The sequence below is a fragment of the Sabethes cyaneus genome, chromosome 3 (assembly GCF_943734655.1).
Source record: "Sabethes cyaneus chromosome 3, idSabCyanKW18_F2, whole genome shotgun sequence".
Taxonomy (NCBI): Eukaryota; Metazoa; Arthropoda; class Insecta; order Diptera; family Culicidae; genus Sabethes; species Sabethes cyaneus.
This window is the reverse complement of record NC_071355.1, coordinates 153,835,434-153,859,586: the sequence shown is the minus strand read 5'-3', so window position 1 is coordinate 153,859,586 and position 24,153 is coordinate 153,835,434. Positions and strand designations below refer to the sequence as shown.

Sequence of the window (24,153 nt, the reverse complement as noted above, 5' to 3'; positions counted from 1 at the left end):
ACACATATTAGCTATGTTTTTGCAAAGTTGGCTTATTAAACCACGTCTCCTAGGCCAAGGTCAGTACAAGTCGAACTTCTCCAGAACATCCAGGCGGGGCTTACCGACGAAAAACTCCAGATCAGAGATCTGCCTGGTGTCCGCTTTATTGTACGTCTTGTCGTCCATTGCGATACTATTCGGCTGCACAAACTACTCGCGGTACAGTTTTCTGGCGCAGGATCTGTGTCTCACATCGGTATGCAGTGCAGAGGTGCAAACAGCAACCGGGATAGTACATCGACCAGTGGTCAAGTTAGTGGTTCTGGAAGTAGCAGGTACAGCTGGAGTGAACACGCAGCAATACGGATCAGAGGATATTCCGAACGGCATCGAGCAGAAGTTGACAGCGGGACAGAAAGGGTTGAATACGCTACAGGTGACCGAGCATCAATAGTAATCCCGAATCGAAAGATTCGGCTCGTGCATGAAGTAATCCCTTAGTTTCCTTGCCTTCATGGGGTCAGTTGTTTTCGCTTTTTTCCACTGCCAGCTTGCCGCTGGATCGTCTGGATCTCTTTGAACGATTTTACCACACGGGATACGATTGAACGGTCGATTCCCAACTGTTTCGCGATATACTTGTGAGACTGACCTGGATTTTCCACAACCGCGTCCATAATGTTTTGTCGAAGCATTTCTTGCTTGGAAGCCATCTCGATAACCAGTTGAAAGATTGTGGCGAAATTTTGCGCATGTAAACATTACACTCTAAATTGATTGTACCCAGAACTGATTGTAGCCATGCAATAAAAAGTTGTAAACAATTGAAAGTGTTGAAATTTATTCCCCGTCTTTTGAGTTAGTTTTATCGGTTTGATTAGGTTTTACTATGTATTTAGTGATGAAGTGTAGGCCTCCAAACTAGCGACTACTAAATAGTTGCTATTACGAGGTTATTTTTCCCATTCTGCTGCTGATGCAACTGTCTTGTTATTTCATTAAGAGATTAAAGAACCATAAACGTTCAAAACCTGACCTCTTTTTCATTCAGAATTTAAGATTATCCGAAAATGTAGTCCCACTTTAAAAATCTTTCACCTCCACAACTAGTCTAGTAATTATTAAAGTAGGGTTACGTCTTACAGAAAAAGTCAGACAAAAATCTGAAATCATAATCTAAGAAGTGGAAATGCTTACAAAGGTGGTAACTGTCTTATTTTTTGACGGAATAACAAGATATTTACATCAATTAATCACAAATTTTTCAACAAGTTTATTCCGTCTCCTCACCGCATTCTTCCCTCGTACTAAATTCTGCATTCACAACGAAGAAAGGCTCTTGGGCAAACCTTGCCTCAGGGCAAGTTATAAGGTTAGTGGTATTGGTTCGAGGCGCGTAATATAGTCTTTCATCTAAGCACAAAGTATAATTGGTTTTCGCACTCGCTAGCTTAAGGAGCGAGATTGGTAATAAAAGGTAGTAAGGACGAAGGAAAGAAAAACTGTGTATTCTGTGTTCAACAGAATGTGTTCAACATAATATACAGTGCAAAGTATCATGAAGCAAAAAAGCCTTTCAAAAAGCATAACCTTTGATTAGGCTTAAAATTTTCAATACTTTTGCACAGGAATTCATTTGAAGAGCAACAGAAGTGCATTGTGACTTTTCATACAATTGAAAATATTTATTTGAATACCCGAGCTTGTTTTGTTTGGCGAATTATTCTATCTCTATGGTAATTGAAAAACTGTGAAGCACTGCGATAGCATCACACTGAAATTGCTTCTCTCATGTAATCCTAAAATATTCATGATATAGGTAACTCTGATTATAGAGTTTATTTTCTAGTCGAAGGTGGCTTTAGAATGCTCGACAAAACAACTGTATAAATAGTTCAAACGTCACAAGTTCTACGTTGACAGTTTGAAAGTGATTAAAAATGCACCGTTCGGAAGCTTCGAAATATTTTTGCCCGGATTAGGTTCAATTATTTCCCTCTACCTACATACATAGATTTTGTTTATCCCGCTGCAATAATTAAAAATTCCATTGGAATAAAACATAATGTAAATGGTGGAAAATCAACACAGTTGAAGGGTTTGGGAATGTCTACCACTTCACCTGAACTGACACGCCTACCATGCCAGGTTGACAATGCGGCACAGACACGGCAGGGTAATGCTAAACGGAAGGTTTACTTTTCCTGAAAATTTTATGCCGGCCGCAATCTACCATTCATTGTTTTTCTGTGGGAACACCGAGTGTGGAAGCCGAAATTAACACCCTATTAGAGCTTATTTGAATAAGTAAGCAGCAGGCTGACATTTGTTTTGTAATCGGCTGTCCTGCGAAAGCGGACAGACGGGTTGAGCTGGAAAGAGGAACGAGAAGGGTTGGAGTTAGCAATCACATCAAATAATTACCTTGCTGTGTTTTGACCTGCACCGGGTTGGACATCGGACCGGCACCCATTGAGGTAAACGCTTGAACTCGGATGGTGTAGATTGCGTGCGGCGTCAGTTCCGAGATGGTCGTCAATTCGCTGTTGTCCACCATCTGCGAGTCCCAGGAAGCTTCCGGCTGGTTCGGACTGGTAGTGTAATACACTTTGTAGCCCTATTTACGAGTGGATGGAATGGAAAAGTTTCGGAATTACCAATGTTTCCTAGAGTGCGGTCGCATGTCTTGTCGGAATGTGTGCTTTTTTCCATGCTACTGGACTGACTGGAAGAAGGTATATGTTGGCCGACGTGCACCGAAAACGTTTACATATTTAACTAGCACAGACGACTGTGTTCCGTTACTCGTTGTCAGCAAGCATATACATTCGATAGGAAATGGAACAGTGGTCGGGGAAAGACCCTCTCTTCCGGCAGGGCGAAAACTTACCGTCACTTGTCCATTAGGCGTCTCAGGTGGCTCCCAAGTGATAACCATTGTCGATGAACTTAACGGGCGCACTTGAATGCTCCTCGGTGCACTTTCCATTTCTGGAAAAAAGAAAGAATCACAATGTGAAAATCGGACGACGACGAAACGACTTGTTTAGCACACTGGCTACGGTCGTTCTCTCAGGTGCCCTGTTTCGGTGGGAAACTGGCGGGCGGTGGCTCGGCCGGCAGCGGCGAAGAAACAAAACAAAAACTAATGTTCGAAACGGAAATCGTTTTCTTGCACTGGTGGGAATAAAGCAAGAGAATGTTGTTGCAATGTTGCTTCGGAAAGTGCAGCTTTAGCGCTTTTGCGGCAGCAGCAGCGGTGCTGTTTCGGGAAGTTTTAAGAGCAGTACTGCTATATTTACAAGAAATGCAATGATCTACACGGAAAATTGTGAATGGAATGAATATTTTAAACTAAATGCTGTAATGTAATGGGATAGAAATAACGAAAAAAAAAGACTCTCGTTGCTGACTGATGAAGTTTTAAGAAGATAATTAGTCAGTTCTCACATTGTCAACCTAATATTAAAATCGGGGTATTTTTCGACATGTCCTTACATTTCACCCGTTGGTAGTCATAAGTCTACTAGAAAGTGTACGAAAATCTTAGCAGAGTGCGAACTTGAAAATGCTTGCACGAATCTAAAACCGTCCAAATCGTGTGTCGTCGATTTGAAACTAACGTGAACTCAATTTTTCGGTTCGCTAAGGCGACCGGTGCGGGATGTTTAGGTGTCCCGCATAACTCCCGTCATTCCCACCCTGGATTGAGAATAGAACCTGAAGAAAAAGTGAGATAAAATAAACATCTTATTCGTTTCTATGTCAACGGGAACGGGCAGGAATTGAAATTGTGCAAACATCACCATAAGACTAAAACAAAAGTTTTCCTCTTTTGGGAAATTGAATATTTGCAATGCAATGAAAAGAAACACAGGAACCGTTACAGTGGTGCTAGAAACAATACGATCACAATGACCGTATCGTACAGTAACGCTTCCGAGGATACATCACAGCACTCCCTACTGTAGAAGAAATAAACACAAAAAGCAACACAAAATTTCAAGCAAGCATGGGGAAGAAAAAGTTGCATCCGAAGACGTAGACGTTGTTTTCACGGTGCAAAACTTTGCCCTGTTTTCCCGCAAATGGAAATGTAAATTGAACAACGTGAAACCGGTGAACAGATAAAGAAACGGACATAAAAATTGGAGAGAAATAACCTACAAACAATAGTACAACGTGGTTTCTACTACGTGGCGCAGAAATGGTCGAAGAGAAGTAAAGCTCTTTTTCTGAAAATATTTTTTCATTTAGGATGGAAATGGCAGATCGAACGCAAATGGGTTTGCGCCAAAAACTGATGACTTCAAAAAAGGCAAGGCAAAGATGGCTGATATCAGATGCTAAAAGATAGGGGAAAAAATGTACGCAAAAAGTTACTTACTGGAGCCTCCATAGGCGGAATCGCCTGTACGCAAGTATGGTCGCAGAATCGGTGGCATTTGAGATGGGAAGAAATATAAATGATTTTCAAAAATGTGTGAAAATGGTAGTGAATGTTACTATTTTGGGGGGATTTTCTAGCGGACGAAAGTTGAAAAACAAAAGTTGAAACCGAAAAAAATGTCTATCAAAACGCAAAATCAAGACGGTCTCTAAAATCTACGTATCCGACTAAATGAACCAAAAGAGGGTAAAAAGAGGTACGGGCAGCTACCTATGTGGATATACGAGCTCAAAAATACTTTGCAAAAATAGTCACTTACATTTACGGCGACGACACGTCGGACGACAAAATCCAAAGCAAAAATGATTCGATTTGTGTTTGTTGCATCGAGTTACAAACACGCACACGGTATTGGTTTGTTTGTTTTCATTTGTGATTTGTTTTGTTGGACGATGATGGACGAGTTGGATTTGTCAGTTTTTTTAGATGAAATGTAGCACGATGAAAAGGAATGAAAATATCTAAGTAAATTGTTCTTTTATATTCAAATCAAGGTGAGTAACAGCGGTGCAACCGGAATTTCGGGATAAACTGCATTCAATTCGAATAGTTGACTAGGGTATCGTATGTATGACGGAAAAGTGTCTAGTATTATAAGTTTTTTAGTAGTGAGTGTTTTGCAAGGTTTACACATTGTTTACTGTATTTATTTTTCTAAACTTCCGCTTCTAAAGCTTCCGTTAATCCTGTTAAACTTATTCAAACCCCAATCATCGTTAATTCTGTTCTCCACATGTTGGCTCGCCTGTAGCAAATGTACAATCTCATTAGCAACGTGTTCCTTTCGATTTCAGAATAATATAGCTAGACACATCGTTCTAATTAAGGCAACATTCATCGAAGTGTTGGAGAAATATCATTAATTTCCCATCAAATTGGTTATTTTTCTTGAGAGGGTGCGAAATCAAACCGTGCATTAAATCTGCACAATCGAGCCGTACCAGTTGGGCTCAGTTCCAGGAAAACCTAATATCATCACCACCAAATTAGCTTTCTATTCGTGCCTCCTTGTCGCTGGAGGTGGCTTGGAAATATTAGAAATATTTATAGAAAGTTTCTAAGTATGATAGTTTTATGAGCCAAAATTCTCAATTGATTGGAAACGGAAAAACTGCAAGCATAACTCTTCACTGCTTAGCCGCGACGGTTTCGAAAATTTGACCGGTAGTGTGGGCACAAGTAACGGCTCGTTATAGTTTGTGCTTATTGGTTTTGCTTTCCTTCATGCTACAGTACAGGTGGCTACAGCAGCGGTGCTACCATTAGCAATTAATGAAGATAAATTACTGAAACATTGAATAATTGGTCGTACAATGAGTAATATTTAATGGTCGAAAGCCAAATTCATTCATCGCCCAGACTTCTGGGTCGGGTCAGTCATCATGGCATGTAGTTCGAACCGGTCGTCGGTGCGGTGGGAGAACAGCCATCAGCTCAAAGTCATGACTAGCAGCACAGGAAGGATGATGAAAATTCGGGACGGAGGAAGTTCAAGAAGTAAGCTTCTACCATGTGTTCACGTCATTTACGTCGGTTATGGTGGAAATAATAAGTTTAATAAGAATAGAAACAGTAGACTTTTACAAATTTGTAGAAGAAAATTAAATCAAGTGGAATGGAATTGAAAATTCGGGAAAAAATGAACATTTGAATCGACATTGAGAACTTAATTTTGTATTTTTTTTAGAAAAAATATTCGTCTATATTCGTAGCTGATAAAAATAAAATCATACCATTTAAAACATTCGTAGGCTCTTTTTCTATAGCAGTTGTTGTTACGAATGGTTCGTATTTGGTACGAAAGCACATTCGTAGCACATTTTGCACCAGAATGCATTTGATGCACGGTTATTGTCTGACATCATTGTCGACGAGATCAAACTGCGAAGATTATATGCAAGTTAAAATATACTTGTGCAATTATGACTTGTGATTTGCAGCGTTGTCGGCTGCTTTTACGGTAATATAACTAATTAGTTGAGCCCGAATGTTACGATCCGGAAAATATAAATGTCGGTTCAGAATTCAGAAAACGGCGGATACATTCCATTGGCCAGTGTTTGCGAAGATGCTTTGTATTAGTTCTTTGAGTTGTTATATTGCATAATATAGCTCTAAGATGTTGTACATAAAAGAGTCAGCCGGAAACTGAAACAAATAGTTTTTATGTTCGTATTGGATTTTATTTAACTGAATAAAAACTTCTGGCTGTTTGCAACATTTATGTAGTCTGATTAGAGTACAATGTTGCTTAGAAAATTCTTGATCGTTTGCTATCATTAACTCATTTTTTGAAATTTTGCGACTTGGTCCGGTCTGATTTAACACCAACCATATGATATCGCGACAAGCAATCGAGTTGAGCAGGCGACTCGAGCAGTCGAATCAAGCAATCGAGCCAAGCTGTTGGGTCGAGCAGTCGAGTCGAACAGTCAAGTCGAGCAGTCAAATCGAGCAGTTAAATCAAGCTGTTCAGTCAAGCAGTCCAGCCGAGCAGTTGAATCGAGTAGTCTAATTGAGCAGTTAAATCGAGTCTAGTCGAGCTGTTGAATCAAGCTGTCAGTTGAGTCGAGTAATCAAATCGAGTAGTGTAGTCAAGCAGTTGAATCGAGCAATCGAGTTGAGCAGTTGAGTCGAGCAGCCTATTCGAATAATCCAATCGAGTAGTTGAGTCAAGCAGTTCATTCGAGCAGTCGAGTCGAGTAGTCCAGTCGAGCAATGTAATCAAACAGTTGAATCGAGCAGTTGAGTCGAGCGTCGAATCGAACAGTCGAGTCGAGTAGTGGAATCAAGCAGTTGAATCGAGCAGTTGAGTCGAGCGTCGAATCGAACAGATAAGTCGAGCAGTCGGGTCGAGTAGTAAGTCAAGTAAACGTGTCAAGGAGTCGAAACGAGTAGTTAAGTCGAGTAGTCAATTCGAGCAGTTAAATTGAGCTGTTCAGTCAAGCAGTCGAATCGAACAGTTCAGTCGAGCAGTTCAGTTAAGCAGTCCAGTCTAGCAATCAAATCGAGCAGTCTAATCGACCAGTCCAGTCGAGCAGTCTAGTCAACCAGTTGAGCAATCGAGCAGTCGAGCAGTCCAGCAGTCGACCAGTGAGGTTACTGAGAAAACAACCCATTGCTACGAAAGCATGACGTCCTGTCAGGGACCTGTTTTTAGTTACCGATACACCTCTTATGATGTCTTATCAGAGACCTGGTTTTCGGTACAGACATAAACCTCTTATATAAATAATTGAGCTCAACTTTGTTTCCCGATCATGTCGGTATTATACAATTTATACCCTCGTTTAAATGTACGAAATATCAGGATTGATTTCGCGAATCTAGTTAGTTCTAAAGAAAAAAAAAAGAATTCGTTAAACAAACGTGCGTTTTCATACTATAAATTATACTTTATTCTTAGTGAATGGACATCCTTCATGAACATACACTATTCGTCTGCTCCACCGGTAATGTATCCATCGACTTTTATTAGGAACATAGCTCATTATCATTACCTACATTTCTACGGCTCAGCACGGATTTTTCCCTGGCAGGTCCGTAGCTACTAACTTATTAGAATTTACTTCTTTCTGCTTGCGTAGTATGGATCGAGGACTTCAAGTTGACGTTGTCTTTACAGACCTGAAGGCGGCATTTGATCGTGTCGATCATGGAATACTGTGTGCTAAGTGCAACAAACTCGGAGTATCTGTCGCGATGGTAGAATGGTTGGAATCATACCAGCGGAATCGCAAAATTGCTGTGAAATTGGGTACGTCACAATCTAGTTGGTTTAATAACAATTCCGGGGTTCCACAGGGCAGCATTCTGGGACCCCTACTGTTTTCGTTATTTATCAATGAATGATATCACAAAGCTGTTACCTCACGGGACACGATTATTATATGCGGACGACACTAAACTCTATCAGGTTATTCAAACTCGTAATGATTGCTCCAGACTTCAAGCTTTAACTAATCTGTTCGCTGACTGGTGCCGACGTAACTATATGACATTAATCATTTCAAAATGCACTGCCATGAGCTTTCATCGCAAAAAACAGCCTTTGTTATTTGACTACCGTATTGATGGGATATCTCTTCAACGCAAGGAAGTCGTAACTGATCTTGGAGTAATTTTGGACGCTCAACTGTCATTTAGGCAGCATTGCTCCATAATCATTGGAGAGCTAATCTAATCTAAAGCTCAACTAATTTGCTCGACTTCACTTCCTCTTGCATCGCGCAACTCGAGGAAAAAGCACAAGTGGATGTAGTATACACGGATTTGAAGGCTGCATTCGACCGGATTGACCACCGCATCCTCTTGCGAAAACTGCAGCGTCTAGGAGCCTCGCAATGACTATTGTGTTGGCTTGGCTCATATTTACTAGATAGAGTCTTGCAAGTCAAGTTGAAATCTACCGTTTCATCTGTGTTTACTAACAAATCTAGTGTTCCCCAAGGAAGCAATATGGGACCTTTACTCTTCATCCTATTCTTCAACGACGTCGCGTTACTACTTGAAGCCGGTTGCATACTTATTTACGCCGACGATCTCAAACTGTATCTTAATGTTCGCTCTGTCGATGATTGTCATCGGTTGCAGCATTTACTAGATGCCTTTGTGAACTGGTGCAAGTTAAACTACTTGATTGTGAGTAGCCAAATGTAAGGTAATCACGTCAATTTTTGTCAATACTCATGAACAAATCCGAATGTGTAGAATGGTAGAATGCATAGTGACATGCAGTCTGCATCGATACGCTTGTCGACAGCTGTTACAAACAAGCTGTTGGAGGTGGGCAGAATAAAAATTGGTTGGTCAGTGTGTTTCCTGAGAGCCGCTCCTCGACTTGCGAAACAAATGTCCAGATGCTTTAAATTCATGTGCTTTTATCCATTGGCGAAAGACTGCAATGGCCTTGATAGAACTGATCTGTGTAGGAAATGCAACGAAAAGGGGTAGGTAAATTGTAAGAGACTACACGAAGCAACCGAAGTGCCTGCTCCAGAAAAGAGGACGTTAACAAACATAGGACGGGAGGTTTTAATTGCCAGGCGTACAAGGTGGCGTTGGCTGGCAAGCATTGATGGAGGTAACCCAAATCAATCACAACCATTAAATACGACACAGCACAGCAACAGTTGTGGCAGTAGACAACGGAAACTAAGTGCGACGTCGCAATAATCGTAGAGCCGTACCGAGTGCCACCCGACAACGGTAACTGGTTTCCCAAGTAGCACAATATAGGTCCATTTAGTTGAAGCAACCGAATTATGACTGAAATTAGTCATATTTCGGTTACCACAACAACTTTATAACAACCGTGCTATTGGGGTTACGGATATGCGGAGCAATGGCTGCCATACATGTCATGGAAAGATTTCCCATCCAGGGGGTGATTTCCAACATGTGAGAGGGTTTCGTGATCGTCAAAATTACGAGATCTACATATGCAGTTGTTACGCGTCTCCTAGGTTCCATTAATTCCATCTAATGCTGGACGCAATTACGGAGAAGCTCATCGAAGAAAGGCCGTTAATCATCGGTGTAGACTTTAATGCTTGGGCAGTGGAGTGGGGTAGTCGATGGACTAATGTCAGAGGGTATAGCCTGCTAGAAGCTCTTGCAAAGCTGGAGATAATGCTGTTGAGCGAAGGTACGGCCAGTACCTTTCGTAGAGATGGCCGAGAATTTATCATTGACGTTACCTTCTGTAGCCGGCCGCTGGTGGCAAATTGGAGGGTGTGTGAAAAGTATACGCGATCACCAGGCAATCAGATACAGTGCAGGGTAACAGGCGTCGAAGTACGGAATCGCTCACGGACACCTTAGTGAGGGCGTGCGATGCGGACATGCCAAGAAAGCTAGCACCGAAGAACCAACGGCGGCCAGCTTATTGGTGCAATGAGCAATTCGGCAAACTGGGCGGTAGTTGTCTCGGATCCAGGGGACGACCTCAGAGAGCGAGAACTGTGGCAGACCGAGAAGAGTGTAGGCTGGTGTTGATGCTTAGAACCGCATCAAAGATAAAAGTGAGTAAACTGAGATGCTACAAAGAACTGTACTGTGAAGCTGATGCCAACGCCTGGGGCGAAGTGAACCGAATTGTAAACTTGAAATCAGTGATTACAATGGACCTTTGCCCAGAAAAAATAAAAGCAATCGTAGATTTTTTTCCCAAGACACGCACACGACTTAACGTTGTAGCTATCTGCACCGTACACAGACAAAGACGCGAAAGGAGTACAGATATTCAACGAGAAACTTGTAGTGCTGACACAAAAAACCCTAGCTTGAAGAAGGCGCCAGGCCCCGATAAGATTCCTAATATAGCCACAATCCCAGCATTACCGGATATATTTAGGACAGTGCTACAGAACTGTCTGAAAGAAGGCCACTTTCCAGACACATGGAAGATACAGAGGTTAGTATAAGTGTTGAGGTCAGGAAAACCCTCTGGAGATCTAGAATCGTACAGACAAATCTGAACGAATACACTCGGAAAACTGCTGGAAAGCGCTATGCTCAATAGACGGACGAAATTGACGAAGAGCGTACACGGTCTGTCAGAGATACAATTCGGATCCTGGACATTCTTAACTTCTGGATTCCGGAAACTCAACGGTTGGCTCTATCCGAATAGTTGGCCATGCTAAAGCGAAGGGGCGACCGGATTGCGCTATCAACAGCGTCAGATGGGAGGCCGTCGCAGCGTCACTGCACAGAATGAAAATCTCTGACTACCTGTGTTCTAGATCCTGAAGAGTTGCTTCCAGAACAGAGTACTAGTCTACGATGCTGCCAACGGGCATCAGAGAACGGTGGTGATCGCGGGGGGAATTTCCCAAGGCTGCATTCTTGGTCCAACGCTCTGCATGACGCATGACTCGTGCATGACGGGATGCTGACGCTAGAGTTACCCAAAGGGGCTGGCTCTGCGGACGATATTTTAATGTTAGTAGCAAGAGAAACGTTGGAAGTGGTATGAATGCTGACCACTGAAGTGATTGGAATGAATGGAAAATTGGACGCAAGAAGCGAAGCTGCGCTGGTGCGAAACACACCATAAAACGGAAGTGCTGTTGGTCGTTAACTGCAAAGCTATGCAGCGAGCTGAAATCACAGTTGGAGAGTGTGCCATAGCCTCGAAGCGAGCAGTAAAGCACCTGGGGGTGATGATCGACGATCGGCTAAACCTTACTAGCCACGTGGACTATGTTTGTGAGAAGGCAGTAAAAGCAATCAATGTAGTGGCTAGAATTATGTCAAACATCTACGGACCTAGCAGTAGTAAGCGGCAAACTAAATGTAGCGAAGCTGAACAGCACATTCCGGCTCATGGCCATTCCTGTCGTGAGTGCATGCAGAACGGTATCGTTGGAGGCAGTATGCGTCGCTACCGGGATGATTCCTATCAGCATCACCCTGAAGGAGGATGTAACAAGGAGGAGTAAAACTCCCTTACTTGAGAAAGGAAACTAGAGGAGTTCGGAAGCTAGCTAGCTAGCTAGTGTGGGATGTGTGTGGTACCACGAAGTTAAGTCGACAACACCGTAACGCCTGTCATGGACCTTAAATGAATCCTTTTATAGAGTTTTCAACCTGAGATGAGTCAAACTTGCTTGCAGAATTTAAAACTCCAAATTTAAGTTCTGTAGCGGTTACTTGAGCCGCTACTAGAACTGAATTTCGGGGATTCTCAGTCGCATACGCGATCGCCGGGATTCCGGCATCCCGTGTCGCACTCGAAAAACAAACTAAGCAAACGGTCATCTGGAACCGCTTCTGAACCGCGTTTGTGGTAATCCCGAACCATTTTTAAATCAAGTAGTGGTAAACCCGAGCCGCCTCTAAACCATGTTTGCGGTCATCCCGAGCCGCTTCCGAACCAAGTTTGCGGTCAACTTGAGCTGCTCTCAAAATGCAATTTGCGGTCCTCCCGAGCCGCTTCCAATGGTAAACCAAACAGTTAGTCATTCCACACCGTTAATCGAGGTTTTTAATTCGGCGAATAACAAGACTCGGTCGCCATTTTGTTTCGTTTTAACTATTTCACAATTTTGCGTTCTCCACGAGAAACCTAACACGAACAATGGTGATTTCTACAGCGCGATGGGCAGTTCTACAGTAGTAATTACTCGATAAAATATTGTTTTCTGCTGAAAAGGTCAGCAGCCTAGCAGGATCGTCAATGTGAGTGGTCCGGAACTGAGTAATCACCCAAAGCGCTGCACGCACTGTGATGGAGCAGGTTTTCGCTCGTTGGCTGTTCGATAAAAAAAGGGGCGATATTCGGGGATGAGCGCTCAGCTACCGCAATGGTAACGCATTGGCGTTATGCATCGTTAGCGGAATATTTTCAAGGGTGACGTGCCAGGCGTTACAGCAGTGTTGTCGACCTCCGGAACAAGTGGTTTTCGAATGCTCAAGTTTTACCGCGGTGCGAAATGAGTACCATTCCTGACCACTGGAAAATACAGCGGGCGAAATGTGTTGTGAGGAGAGCATTTGGATTGCTGACAGCAGCGTCTTAGGGCAAATCATGGTGCAGCTGCAACGAAAGTGGGGTGACGATCAGCGAACAAGCAACGCCAACTAGACGAAGAGCAAGCGGTGAGTACGAGCGGTACGAGTGAGCAGTACTGAGCTTGATAAAAAGCCCTGGGAGGTTACCCGTGAGTTCATCCCTTCAGTACGGTCGCCATCCCTGCATCGGTAGAGGTCTTGACAGGTGTACTGGAAGCGAATCAGCCAGCGTATTAAATAATCCTGCGAGGATGGTCATGAAAGAATGCATGTTATTTTGGTCGCATACCCAATTTTGGTCGCCAAAGGACGGTTTAAAAAGTCGTAGAATTTCACGAAACTTTCTACGTGGAATATTTGGATGGAGAAAGTTCGAATGCAGGCAGTTATTGGTTCGTGAGTTCCTAAGGTTGTCCGGTGGAATCGCGACTGCAGTAATCCGGTCGATCGGAGTGAGCGTTGTGACGCACGAAAGTTTAAGACAGACAGGATTGTCGTCGAGTCGATCTGGCCATTCAATATCTTCGCCACACACACTGCTTGCTGAACCTTCCTACGACGCTCGAGTGTTTGGAGACCCAGGAGACGACATCTATCGTTCATAACGTTTTTGAGCTCGTTCAGTGTGCAGATTCCATGCCAGCTGGTATGGGCACCATACCAAGCAAGCATTTTCAATGAGTGGACGTACTAAGGAAAAAAATAGCGTCTTCAGACAGAAAGCGACATTGAAATCACGAGCAACTTTAGCGATGAAACCTAGTTGACGTGAAGCTTTTGCTATGACAGCGGCACAATGTAAGTTGAAGGTTAGTTTGGCGTCAAGCAGTACCCCAAGGTCGCTAACTTCATCAACTCTAGTGAGTACACGCTCGTTTATTTGTTAGTTGTAGATGATTGGACTGGCGATGTGGTGGAAAGTCATGACTTGACATTTCGGGATGCTGATCAAAAGTCAGTTTTTCTTGCACCAACAAATCCAAGAGCCTCTGCAATCGGGCACAGCCATCTATAGAACGAATCACCTAATATAATTTCAGGTCACCAGCATACATTTGTTTGCATCCTACTCCTAGCAGCGTCGTAATATCATTGAAAAACAGCACAAACAGGAAAGGTCCTATGTTGCTGCCTTGAGAAACACCCAAGCAGTTGATAAACTAGGAGGAGAAACAGTCGAGCTGTACACGTAGATTAATGACCATTAATGACCAGAAATAGTCCTAACTAAGTTATTGCAACTGAATGCGATAGAATTGTGCTGCCCGGTGATTCTCTACTAAGATTCGAACCCGGAATCACTCGTTTTTCAAAGCATTCTTGGTAATCTTGCGGCTGCGGAGCCCCCAAGAAGTAAAGTTACGAGAATGCAATAGAAACTCATAGAGTTAACTCATATTTAAATGAAAGCCATAATTCTGGTTCGTCTTTTTACACGTTTCGTAAATAATCTCAGTTTTCCAAAAACTAAATAAAAATTCGGGTCTCTTTGGTTTTCATACTTGAAAAACACAAAAAAATGAATATTTTTAATGTTTTTGCAATGACTCCAATATTTGGGCTTCAATACGCTATTTTTTTTGAAAAACTTACTAGCTTACTATTTCATTTACTACCAAATTTACTCAGAAAAGGGCACCATAAACGCCAAATAAACAGTTTGGGTGTAAAGTTTTCTGAAAAGGAACAAATATACAACATGTGAACGAATATATTTCATTCACGTGTTTTTTCGTGGAGTTGTTGTATAAATCCTTAAAGCTATGAATTCGATAATCAGCAAATATAGAAATCTACAAACCTTAGAAGCAAAACAAAAATATCTAAATCTAAATTGTCTTCAGCCGTGTTGTGTTTATTCTAAAATAGTGGCAAGTCCATGGCCGGCAGCAAAACCGGTTCACTCTTCCGGTTTACCTGCCTATAATACCATGCCGGCAGGCTAACACGAAGCCTATCAACAATGGCGAAATGCGCCATTAAGCCTAATAGTGATCTATGGATTTTGCACGTGTAATAAATAAAATCAATTATGTCGACATTTTCGATCGGAACCGGTGTGTTGTTATAGTTTACGGGTCATCATTTTTTTTCTCGTGCTGTTGGTCGACGGTTGATTCGAGGGAAGATATCGTATCAACATCAGACACTGTTGCTTTGGTTGTTTCCGTCAGCCTTGGCGTCAGATTATTGTTTTGGGTATGTGTTTTTTTTTCATAAAGCTTTAAAATGTGGTACAACGGACGATCGATTGCGATGTGTGTTAAATGGATGTCGTGTTGGTTTTGTTTCGGTGCTTTGGTGGGAACATAAGCGACAGGAATTGATATCCCTGGTGTTTGGTGTGTGGAAAAAAATTTATGTGCTGCTGGTGGGTGTATGTATTTATCACTCGTTAGATGTGAAGAGTCAGTAGAGCGAGTGTCGATTCGATAGGAAAGAAGTGGTGTGTGTTGAGGAGAGGAATCGAAACCGAAAGGAAATACCTGTTTCTCCGGTGGTACACGTGGCAGGCAGCGAGGGCGGCCCTCTACCGATATTGTTCACTGCGATCACATAAAACTCATACTCCGTGTATGGACTTAGTGTCCGCACTACATAAAACATGGTAATAATGCCGCTGATTTCGCTGAACGCCTGCAGAGGAGAAGCACAAAAAAAAACGAGGATAGGATAGGACATTAATAATACTGTCAATTACTGGAAATTAATTTTATTATTTTGTGAATATTTTTATCCCGATGCAGACGCAAACCAAAGGGCAAAAGTCTATCAGGCTTCACATTTGAACTTTCCCCATCAAATTACTCACCTGATTGGCATTCTTCGGCTTGTACTGAATGACGTAGTACTGTAAATCCTCCGGTCCCTTGTACGACCACTCCAAGCGAACTTGGGTTGCGGTTACCTCCGATATCGTTACGTCAGTCGGTGCCGCCGGCAGTGCTGCGGGAAAACAGATACCAGACGTCATTAATCTGAATATCGTCATTAGTAACAACTGATTACTTACATTGTACCTTAACCAACGTGGTAGCCTCAATCACGCCGAGAGTCGAGGACGCGACACAGGTGTAATTGGCGCTGTGTCGTATGTCACTTAACTCCAAAATATTTCGTCCGACCGGGACATCGTTCTCCGGTGTCAAATCGTGGTCAATTCCCTGGCGCCATTTGACGTACGGCATAGGCGATCCGACCGCAACGCAGGTCAAAGTTAGGTTCCCTCCTAGCATTACCTCATAGATGGGCTCCGGTGGACGGGAGAAGGTCGGCGGAACGCGACGAACTTTAACGTACAGGTTTGTTTGCTTGGTGTGCTCCGTACCGACAGAGTTTTCTGCAACGCATTCGTACCGTCCCATGTCGCTTTCTTCACTGTTGTCTATTTGAAGGCTTCCTGCAGTGGACGAAAAAGGTAAAAGATTTATTTTTATTCATTAGACAAAAAAAGATTCGAATAGAAAGTTCCACACCATCCAATATTTCAACATAATCCTCCCACATCCTTCACCTAGGTTGACTAATTACCGTGACCCATCCGTTTGCAGTGTAGATCATCACCGCAGGAGCAAAATGCGGAGCAATTTTCGCCTAAGCAACCGGATAATATAGTTAGTTTTCTAGTGGAGGTTGCGCTTCGAGGTGTAACGATGATGCACAGCCAAGCGGAAAAAACGTGTATGGCACACTATTAAGACCATCCATATACCCTGTGCTGCCACAGACAAACGGAGCAAAAAGTTTTTTTTTGCAATCTCATTGAAAACTATCTGCTTCCCGCGTTTGCCCATCAGGACCACCATATGTGTGTCTGTCTGTTTCTCTGTGCCGGGCGCCGTGCACTGTAGCGTTAGCCCCATAAAAGCACATGAAGGTAAACTTTTCAAATGTTTGTTTGGTGTAGACAAAGTTTGCAACAAAAACGTTCACTCCCGCCAACGTCATCATCTCGCCAGCAGAAGAAGAGAAGCGCATTCCACGTAGAACAACAGACGAGGAAGAAAAAAAAATGCATTTCAAGAACAAACATACACCTGTACGAAAAGCTTTTTCCCCCATTCGAAAGTTGCCTCCGCAGTTGTAAAGTCATATTGTGAAAGTCTTTCGGGCCGGTACCTTTCTGTTTCCATCACACACAGAGAATTACACCTGTTTTCTCTTCAGCACAGTGCGGGCAGTTTTGTGGATAATGGATTTCGTCTAAGCTGGAAAAATGTATTCTACTGCACCTATTAAAAGGTGCAGGGATGTGAGAAAGTACCAAACTTATGCCGGAATGTTCAAACAAACTCAATTTAGAGAATGAAAATAAAAACACAGATGGTCTTGCTAGCCTTCAGATTGGCTTGCTGTACTCAGCGTAATGAGAATGTGTATGTAAATTGCTAGATCGTTTAGGGTATTTGCGAGAAAACTAGAAACTAGAAAACTTCTGCACGGCAGCTAAAAACCCAAGCGATAGGACTAGAGTTATTACAGTTTTGTACGAGAAACGCAACGCATATGTAAATACTTACGTAAATACTAAATACTTAAATAAATACGGCTGAATGCATTCAGGTGCGATGCGATGCGATGGAGAAACATTATTGTTCAGGGATTTGAGAATTACATTACGCACGTTTTGTGTATTTTAGCGGTTATAAGCACTACGATTTTTTTTTTTTTTTTCCTGTATGGACTCATCACTGCGACCAGTAAGTTAGATCTATTGTGATATCGCCCGGGTGTTTGTTGTATAACCCGCACTGCATTTATTTTAGCTATAGTCGCTATTGAGTGAGCGATATGCTTATTGAATTTCTTTTTTTTTTTTTTTTATGCGTGCTTGTGTGTAATTGGGTACCCTTCTTTCAATGCTTTTTACTCTACTTTATCCACCTCGTTCCACATGACAGCGCACAGTCCCCAATTATAGTCATCCCTGGCGTAGCAAACCAGTGCATTTTTACTACAAGGGTCTCATTTTTGCACTGTCAATAGGCCATATCGGGATAATATAGAACTCAGCATGAAGGAAGGGCGATGAGGGGCCTGAGAATAAACCCATGCTAAAGCACTACGATACATCGTGGTATAATATATGTACGTACGTAGATTATATTGTTCAATACAGTTCCCGATCCAAAAACTTGCTATTGGGTTTGATTGTGACCAGCACAGGACGCATGTTTGCATATTTGCAGGAGGTGAAATGAAAGTAATTGTGTGCGGTCACTTGCAGAATCCATCAGCGTCGGCTCGGGAGCTGGCGGGGCTGACAGTGCAAGGCACAAGGAAACTCTCAGGGCTGTCCGCAGGGCGCAGGCCAGACGCTGGAGTTGAACTCTTGATTGTCAACTGGGGTTGAGGGTCATTCGGAAAGTCAAGGCTGATCTCAGCATCACGGATTGTGCTTTGGTGAAAAAAACCGCTGTACTGTACGGCGAATTCGTCTCGGAATGGCTGCAAGTGTTACAGAGCAAGTGTGGAGCCTAACAGAAGCCTGAAAACAATAAACAAAGACTGGAATCCGGTCTCGTGGCCTGTGCGGTCGGGTAACGACGAAACGCGATGCATGTGGCTGACTCGATGATGAATAATCTTCAGAGAGGGCCGATTTTAGCCAAACCTAGGGGTTAAATTCTTCACGCTCTGGCTCGCGGTAGGGTTTGTAACAGAATCTAGATTGGTTTTGGGGATGGGTTCGTGATAAAAGGTCATGACTTGGCAAGGGAACTGTTTTATTGTAATCCGTATGAAAGCCAGTGTTTTGTGAGGGATAAAAATTCGGAGATACACAGGGGTAGGTGCCTCTCCAGGCTAATTTTCCTTCACTAAGTCCCATGATGGCCTGCCGCAGTTTCAGCATGCATGCTACAATGGACAATGGACTTCAGTTCATCTCAAAAGAGCTGAGTGCACCAAATTGTCCCCGGGTTCGTCCGGAATTGAAATACTGTGGGATAATGAAGCGAAAGCTGAAGATGAAGAGAACAGTCGCCAGCGACATTGGTCAGATGAGGAGTTCGAACTGCCGGCTGACCGGGCCGTGGGAAGGGAACTGGGAAGGGTGTGCACCAGCTGACGAGCGATGTCATCAGTACGTTTTTTCATGCAATGTAACATTATTTCCTATGTTTGACCGTTAGAAACTGTTTCGATTAAAAATTAATCAATGCGGGACACTTTCCGGGACAAGCCATCCAAACCCGGGACAGTCCTGAATAATCCGAGACGTCTAGTCAGCCTAGTGTAGGACGATTACGGGCTAATGAACCATCCTACTGACTCTATCTAGCAGCACCGCTTAGCCGAAATTCGAACATACGACGACTGGCTTGTTAGACCAGCATCGTACCTCGATGCTAACTGGGATGGTGCAGTGGCATAATAGACCTTTTTAAACGAGGAAGACGGTACGATTACCTTGCAGATTCATTATCTGTTTGTGGTCTTCAAGGCGGTGTACGATAGAGTCAAACGAAACGAGCCAAGGCAGCTAAAGCTTCAACAGGGCTGTCCGACGAAACTGATAGAACTGATTCGAACTATATTGGATGGATTCAAACCAAGCGTCTAGATAGCAAGTGCGACCGCAGACCTTTTCGTGACTTCGGGTGGATAGGAGCAAGAGGATGTGTGCTCAAATTTGCTAACATTGCCGAACCCCCAACTCTCTCTTTCTCTCTCTCGTAACCATCGGTTTAGTTTCTGGCTACGGATTTACGAGATTGTCACGCAGGTAACTTCGAAACTCCCGATGACACATGTAGCTGACACATGTATATTAACTTCTACCCATCCACCAACAGGGAAGGGGACAAAAATGACATAGAATAATGGTGACTATAATGAGGCAAGAAAACGGTAAGTAAAACGTTGTATTATTAAAAGAACTAGCTATTCCCGCCTTTGATTTCCTCATACATCAGTATGCCATCAGCACTATCTAGTGGCGGTAGGGTTTACTAGACTGGTTGGTAAATGGTTGGATAATGCGTAAAACAGACCCCATTGTGGTCCCTAGCCTCTTATCTAGCAACTCCTACCCCTACCTCCACGTGGTACCAGCCGGAATACGAGCAACCTTAGCGGAGATCGAGTAACCAACCCCGATGGAAACTAAGGTCGTATACTAACAGGAGAGGAGGCACAGTGTTATCTCGACACTTAAAGATGGTAACCCCATCCTGAGACTCGGTAGTGTAAGCCCTAGTACAGCTACCTATCTAAACCCAAAAAACAAGAGTCAAGAAATATTTTCTCGGAACCAGTGATGTCCGAAATTTTAAACTATTCGATTACCGATTAATCGGTGAGCATTGTCTGCACTAATCGATTAATTCAACTATTCGTGTCAGTGGTGTTCGATTAAAAATATTCGTATATTTCTTTGACTAGTTCGATTAATCGAACGATTATGAACGATTGACGAGCATTATTCGGGCATTATTCATACTCATTGAACTATTCGATTAATTCAACTACTCGTGCTGGCAGTATTCAATTAAAAATTATTCGAATATTCCATGTGTTATTCGATTAGTTGAATTAATCGAACGATTAACGGATATCACTACTCGGAACATTCGGCATGGACTAAGGAATGGAGACTTGGTACCTGGAACTGCAGATCGCTAAATTTCGTTGGTGGCGACAGGGTGCTGCTCGATCAGCTAGAACCCCGAAAGTTTCGCATCGTGGCACTGCAGGAGATCTGTCGCAAAGGCGAGAAGGTGTGGAAGATCCGTGGCGGCAAAGCCACGAGTGGTGGAGCGACCAACGAGCTGGGAACGGGCTTCGTAGTGTTGGGCAAAATGCAGGATCGCGTAATGGACTGGAAAGCGATCAACGAGAGGATGTGCGTTTTGAGGATAAAAGGCCGTTTCTTCAACTACACCATCATAAACGTGCATTGCCCACACGAAGGTAGACCCGACGACGAGAAGGAAGGGTTCTATGCACAGCTGGAGGCAACGTACGACAGCTGCTTACAACGGGACATCAAGATCGTCATCGGGGATATGAACGCCCAAATCAGCAGGGAATCAATGTATAGACCGGTGATCGGGCCCCATAGCCTGCACACGAATGATAGCGGCCAGCGATGCATCAACTTTGCGGCTTCCCGAGGCTTGGTGATCAAAAGTACCCCCTCTCCCCACAAAGATATCCACAAGGCCACCTGGAGATCACCTGACCAACGAACCTCGAACCAAATCGGCCATTTTCTCATCGAGGGCCGGTTTTTCTTCAACATCACCAGCGTACGCTCCCTACGAAGTGCGGATATTGAATTGGACCACTACCTAGTAGCAGTACATGTGCGCTCAAAACTATCGACGGTTTATACCTCGCGACAAAGTCGCCCTCCTCGGCTAAACATTCGGCAACTAGACAACCCGCGAATTGCTGAAAACTACGCGCACGTACTGGATAAAGCTCCGCCTTCCTCTGTGGAGCTAGATGCTTCGATACGCTCGGCCGTCAACGAGGCCGCAACCGCGGTGCTAGGTGTGGAAACCTCGAGTGTACGAAATGATTGGTTTGACGGGGAATGCCCAGAAGCGATAAAGAGGAAAAAGCTTGGGAAAACTATCTGAGCATATCCACGAGAGAGAATTTGGCCACGACGAACGAGGAATGAGTTGACCACGATCCTGAGGAGGAAAAAGCGCCAGAAGGAGGACAGAGATCGTGAGGAGCTAGAACAACTATTCCAGACTAATGACACCCGCAAGTTTTACAAGAAGGTGAACCAAACTCGCAAGGCCCACCACCACCCACCAAAACCTGACATGTGTAGGGACGAGGGAGGGGATCTAATCACAAACGGAGCGAGGTGGGCGACATGTGGAAGCAGTTCTTCGATGAGCACCTCAACGGCGATATAGCAGCAGGAGACGCAATGGAAGTTAACCTCGGAGTGCCGACAACAGCGTACCGGCTTCCGATCTCGGTCTGGTCAAATCCTCCAGAACTGTCGAGAGTACAATGTGCCCACACATTATATTTTCCTGGATTTCAGAGCAGCATGCGATACCGTTGAACGCGAGTGGCGGAGGCATAGGAGCCGCGAGCTGCAGGCACTACTTGGAGTGATACTCATCGTACACCTGACGAAAGTTGGAAGACTTCGGTGGGCCGGTCATGGCACAAAGATGCTGGATGGTGAAATCTGTTCTCTTCATGAACCACACAGCCACAAGCAATAGAAAGGCCCAACGTGCTAGATGGCTCGATTGGGTTGAAGCCGACTTGCGTTTGTCGAGATGCGCAACGAATTGGCGACAAGTAGCCTAGGATCGAGTACAGTGGAGGGGAATTCTTGATACAACAAGAACCACTCGGCTCTATGCACTAAGGCAAAGTACATGGTAGCTGGCACAGAACATGGGGATCCGAATGGGTTTGGTCCGTTACGGATAGTGAACGATTTCAAGTAATCGAGGAATTCGTGTGGCTTGGTGCGATAATGACGTGAGCCGGGAGATCAAACGACGAGTTGCAGCTGTAAATAGGAATTCTGCGGATGACGTAATTAGCTAAATCCCCGTAAGCCGCCATGTTAATTCGCACCAAATTACCGCTCTATAGAATTCCAATAATCACGCTGGTCCATAGCGGACATGAGGCATGTACACCGAAGTAAGTAAATCGACGATCGCTTGGAGTTTTTAGGCCCGCCCAGTTAGCTTCGAGGTACAATGATGGTCTAGCAAGCTAGACGCCGTTCGAATGTCTGCTAGGCGGTACTGCTAAAGTCAGTAGGATCGCTGTACTAACCCAGTAATTGTCCTGTACTCTAACAACCGACTGCGAAGTCTGTCGATAAAGAAGGGAAATGTCTAAAGACGGTTATACCCAAGGTTTTGTTTTTTTAATAAAAAGAAAAATAGAAAGTGGAATGGGGCATAGAATCATGAGCCACGAGTGATACAAATATGCTGATATAGTAAAGGCAATACAACACAGCAGGTTATATTGGACTGGACATGTGGTCGGAATGTCTGACGAAAAAGTAGCCAAATCTATCTTCAGTAGAGAACCCGATTGTCGACTACGACGCAGAAAGACGTTGTCAACACTCGGCGGATGCGCACTATCGAGGAAGGTGTACCAGGTAAACGTTCGAGTCGATTGAAGTAGCCTAGAACCGACAACACTGAAGAACCGTAGTGGGATCACAAGATCAACAGCGGATCAGCGTTGTAAAACTAAAGTAAGTAGTCCGTTTCGTTTTTCAAATAATATGATGTAACATGGTAAATGGTTGAATAATGCGCTCCAGAACCACCATGAGGTTCCACAGCCTCTTATTCAGTAACTTCTATCTCTACCTCCTCGTGGTACCATCCGGGATACGTTCCTTAGTGGAAATCGGACAACCGGTGGAAACTATGGTCGTATGCGGACAGAGAAGGGGGTACTCATGCGAAGGCTGAATTGTAAACTCTCCGCCTGCAGGACGGTTCTCTTGACTCCCAGGGACCAAAGCAGAGCGTCCAAAGCCCCTAAAGGAGATGGTTGTAATAGCTGTTATCCATGGCTATTATGTAAAAACCTGAATGGATAAACCCCTAATCTAAGGTGTGACGCGACCCGTGCCGAGGGATGAATGGTGGAGTGGGTTCTATAATTCTATTCTTCTCTCGCTGCAACGGAGCCTGTGGAGTACCAGGGCGCCCTCCACAGCAATTTGCCCTTGCTGCATCAAGCCGGTCACTGATGCAGTGGACGATTACTTACCGTGCAAGCTCTTTCTGCCGAAAAACAAAGAAACGAATGAGGTGGAGAGGAGAGTAGGGGAGGAACTTGAACTTGACTTGAACGATGCGCTAGCTGAGGTTCAGTCCTGATCCTCGTCTTTCCTCAACACGCCGACTCGTTGTGAGTCGACAAACGAAGATGTGGCTCCATCACTCTATTCAGATTCGAGATTCACTCTGCCTGATTTCTGACTGTGTACTGGAGGGTGGGCTGAAACAAAAGGAGGGCCGAACAGTTATGGCCAGTATGATGGCTGTACAATCGCTCAAACAATTTTAAAATATATAACGTGGAGTATCCACCCCTGGGTTACTCAAAAGTTGCTTAATAAGAGTCTAAATAAGAGAGATATCAGCAAGCTTACCGGTCTTGCGACAGGACATTGTCCGAGTAAATATCATCTTCGGAATCTCAGTTTCGTACAAGATGATATTTAACCTCGGAACACT

At 43.8% G+C, this 24,153-nt stretch overlaps 1 protein-coding gene across 2 annotated transcripts in view; it reads right to left on the bottom strand.

Moving 5' to 3' along the window:
- LOC128744064 (tyrosine-protein phosphatase Lar) overlaps window positions 1–24,153 on the bottom strand; it is a 366,801-nt gene that overhangs the window by 110,226 nt on the left and 232,422 nt on the right. The window contains exons 1-6 of one of the 2 annotated variants that reach the window (XM_053840823.1): window positions 16,481–16,565; window positions 15,963–16,349; window positions 15,762–15,895; window positions 15,436–15,586; window positions 2,873–2,973; window positions 2,407–2,599 (exon numbers count right to left, since the gene is read on the bottom strand). In XM_053840823.1, the coding sequence (XP_053696798.1) occupies window positions 2,407–2,599; window positions 2,873–2,973; window positions 15,436–15,586; window positions 15,762–15,895; window positions 15,963–16,349; window positions 16,481–16,490 (976 nt within the window). In that variant the 5' untranslated portion in view covers window positions 16,491–16,565. Of the gene's footprint in view, window positions 1–2,406; window positions 2,600–2,872; window positions 2,974–15,435; window positions 15,587–15,761; window positions 15,896–15,962; window positions 16,350–16,480; window positions 16,566–24,153 lie in introns of those variants that run through there. The other variant, XM_053840822.1, reaches the window with a different exon arrangement.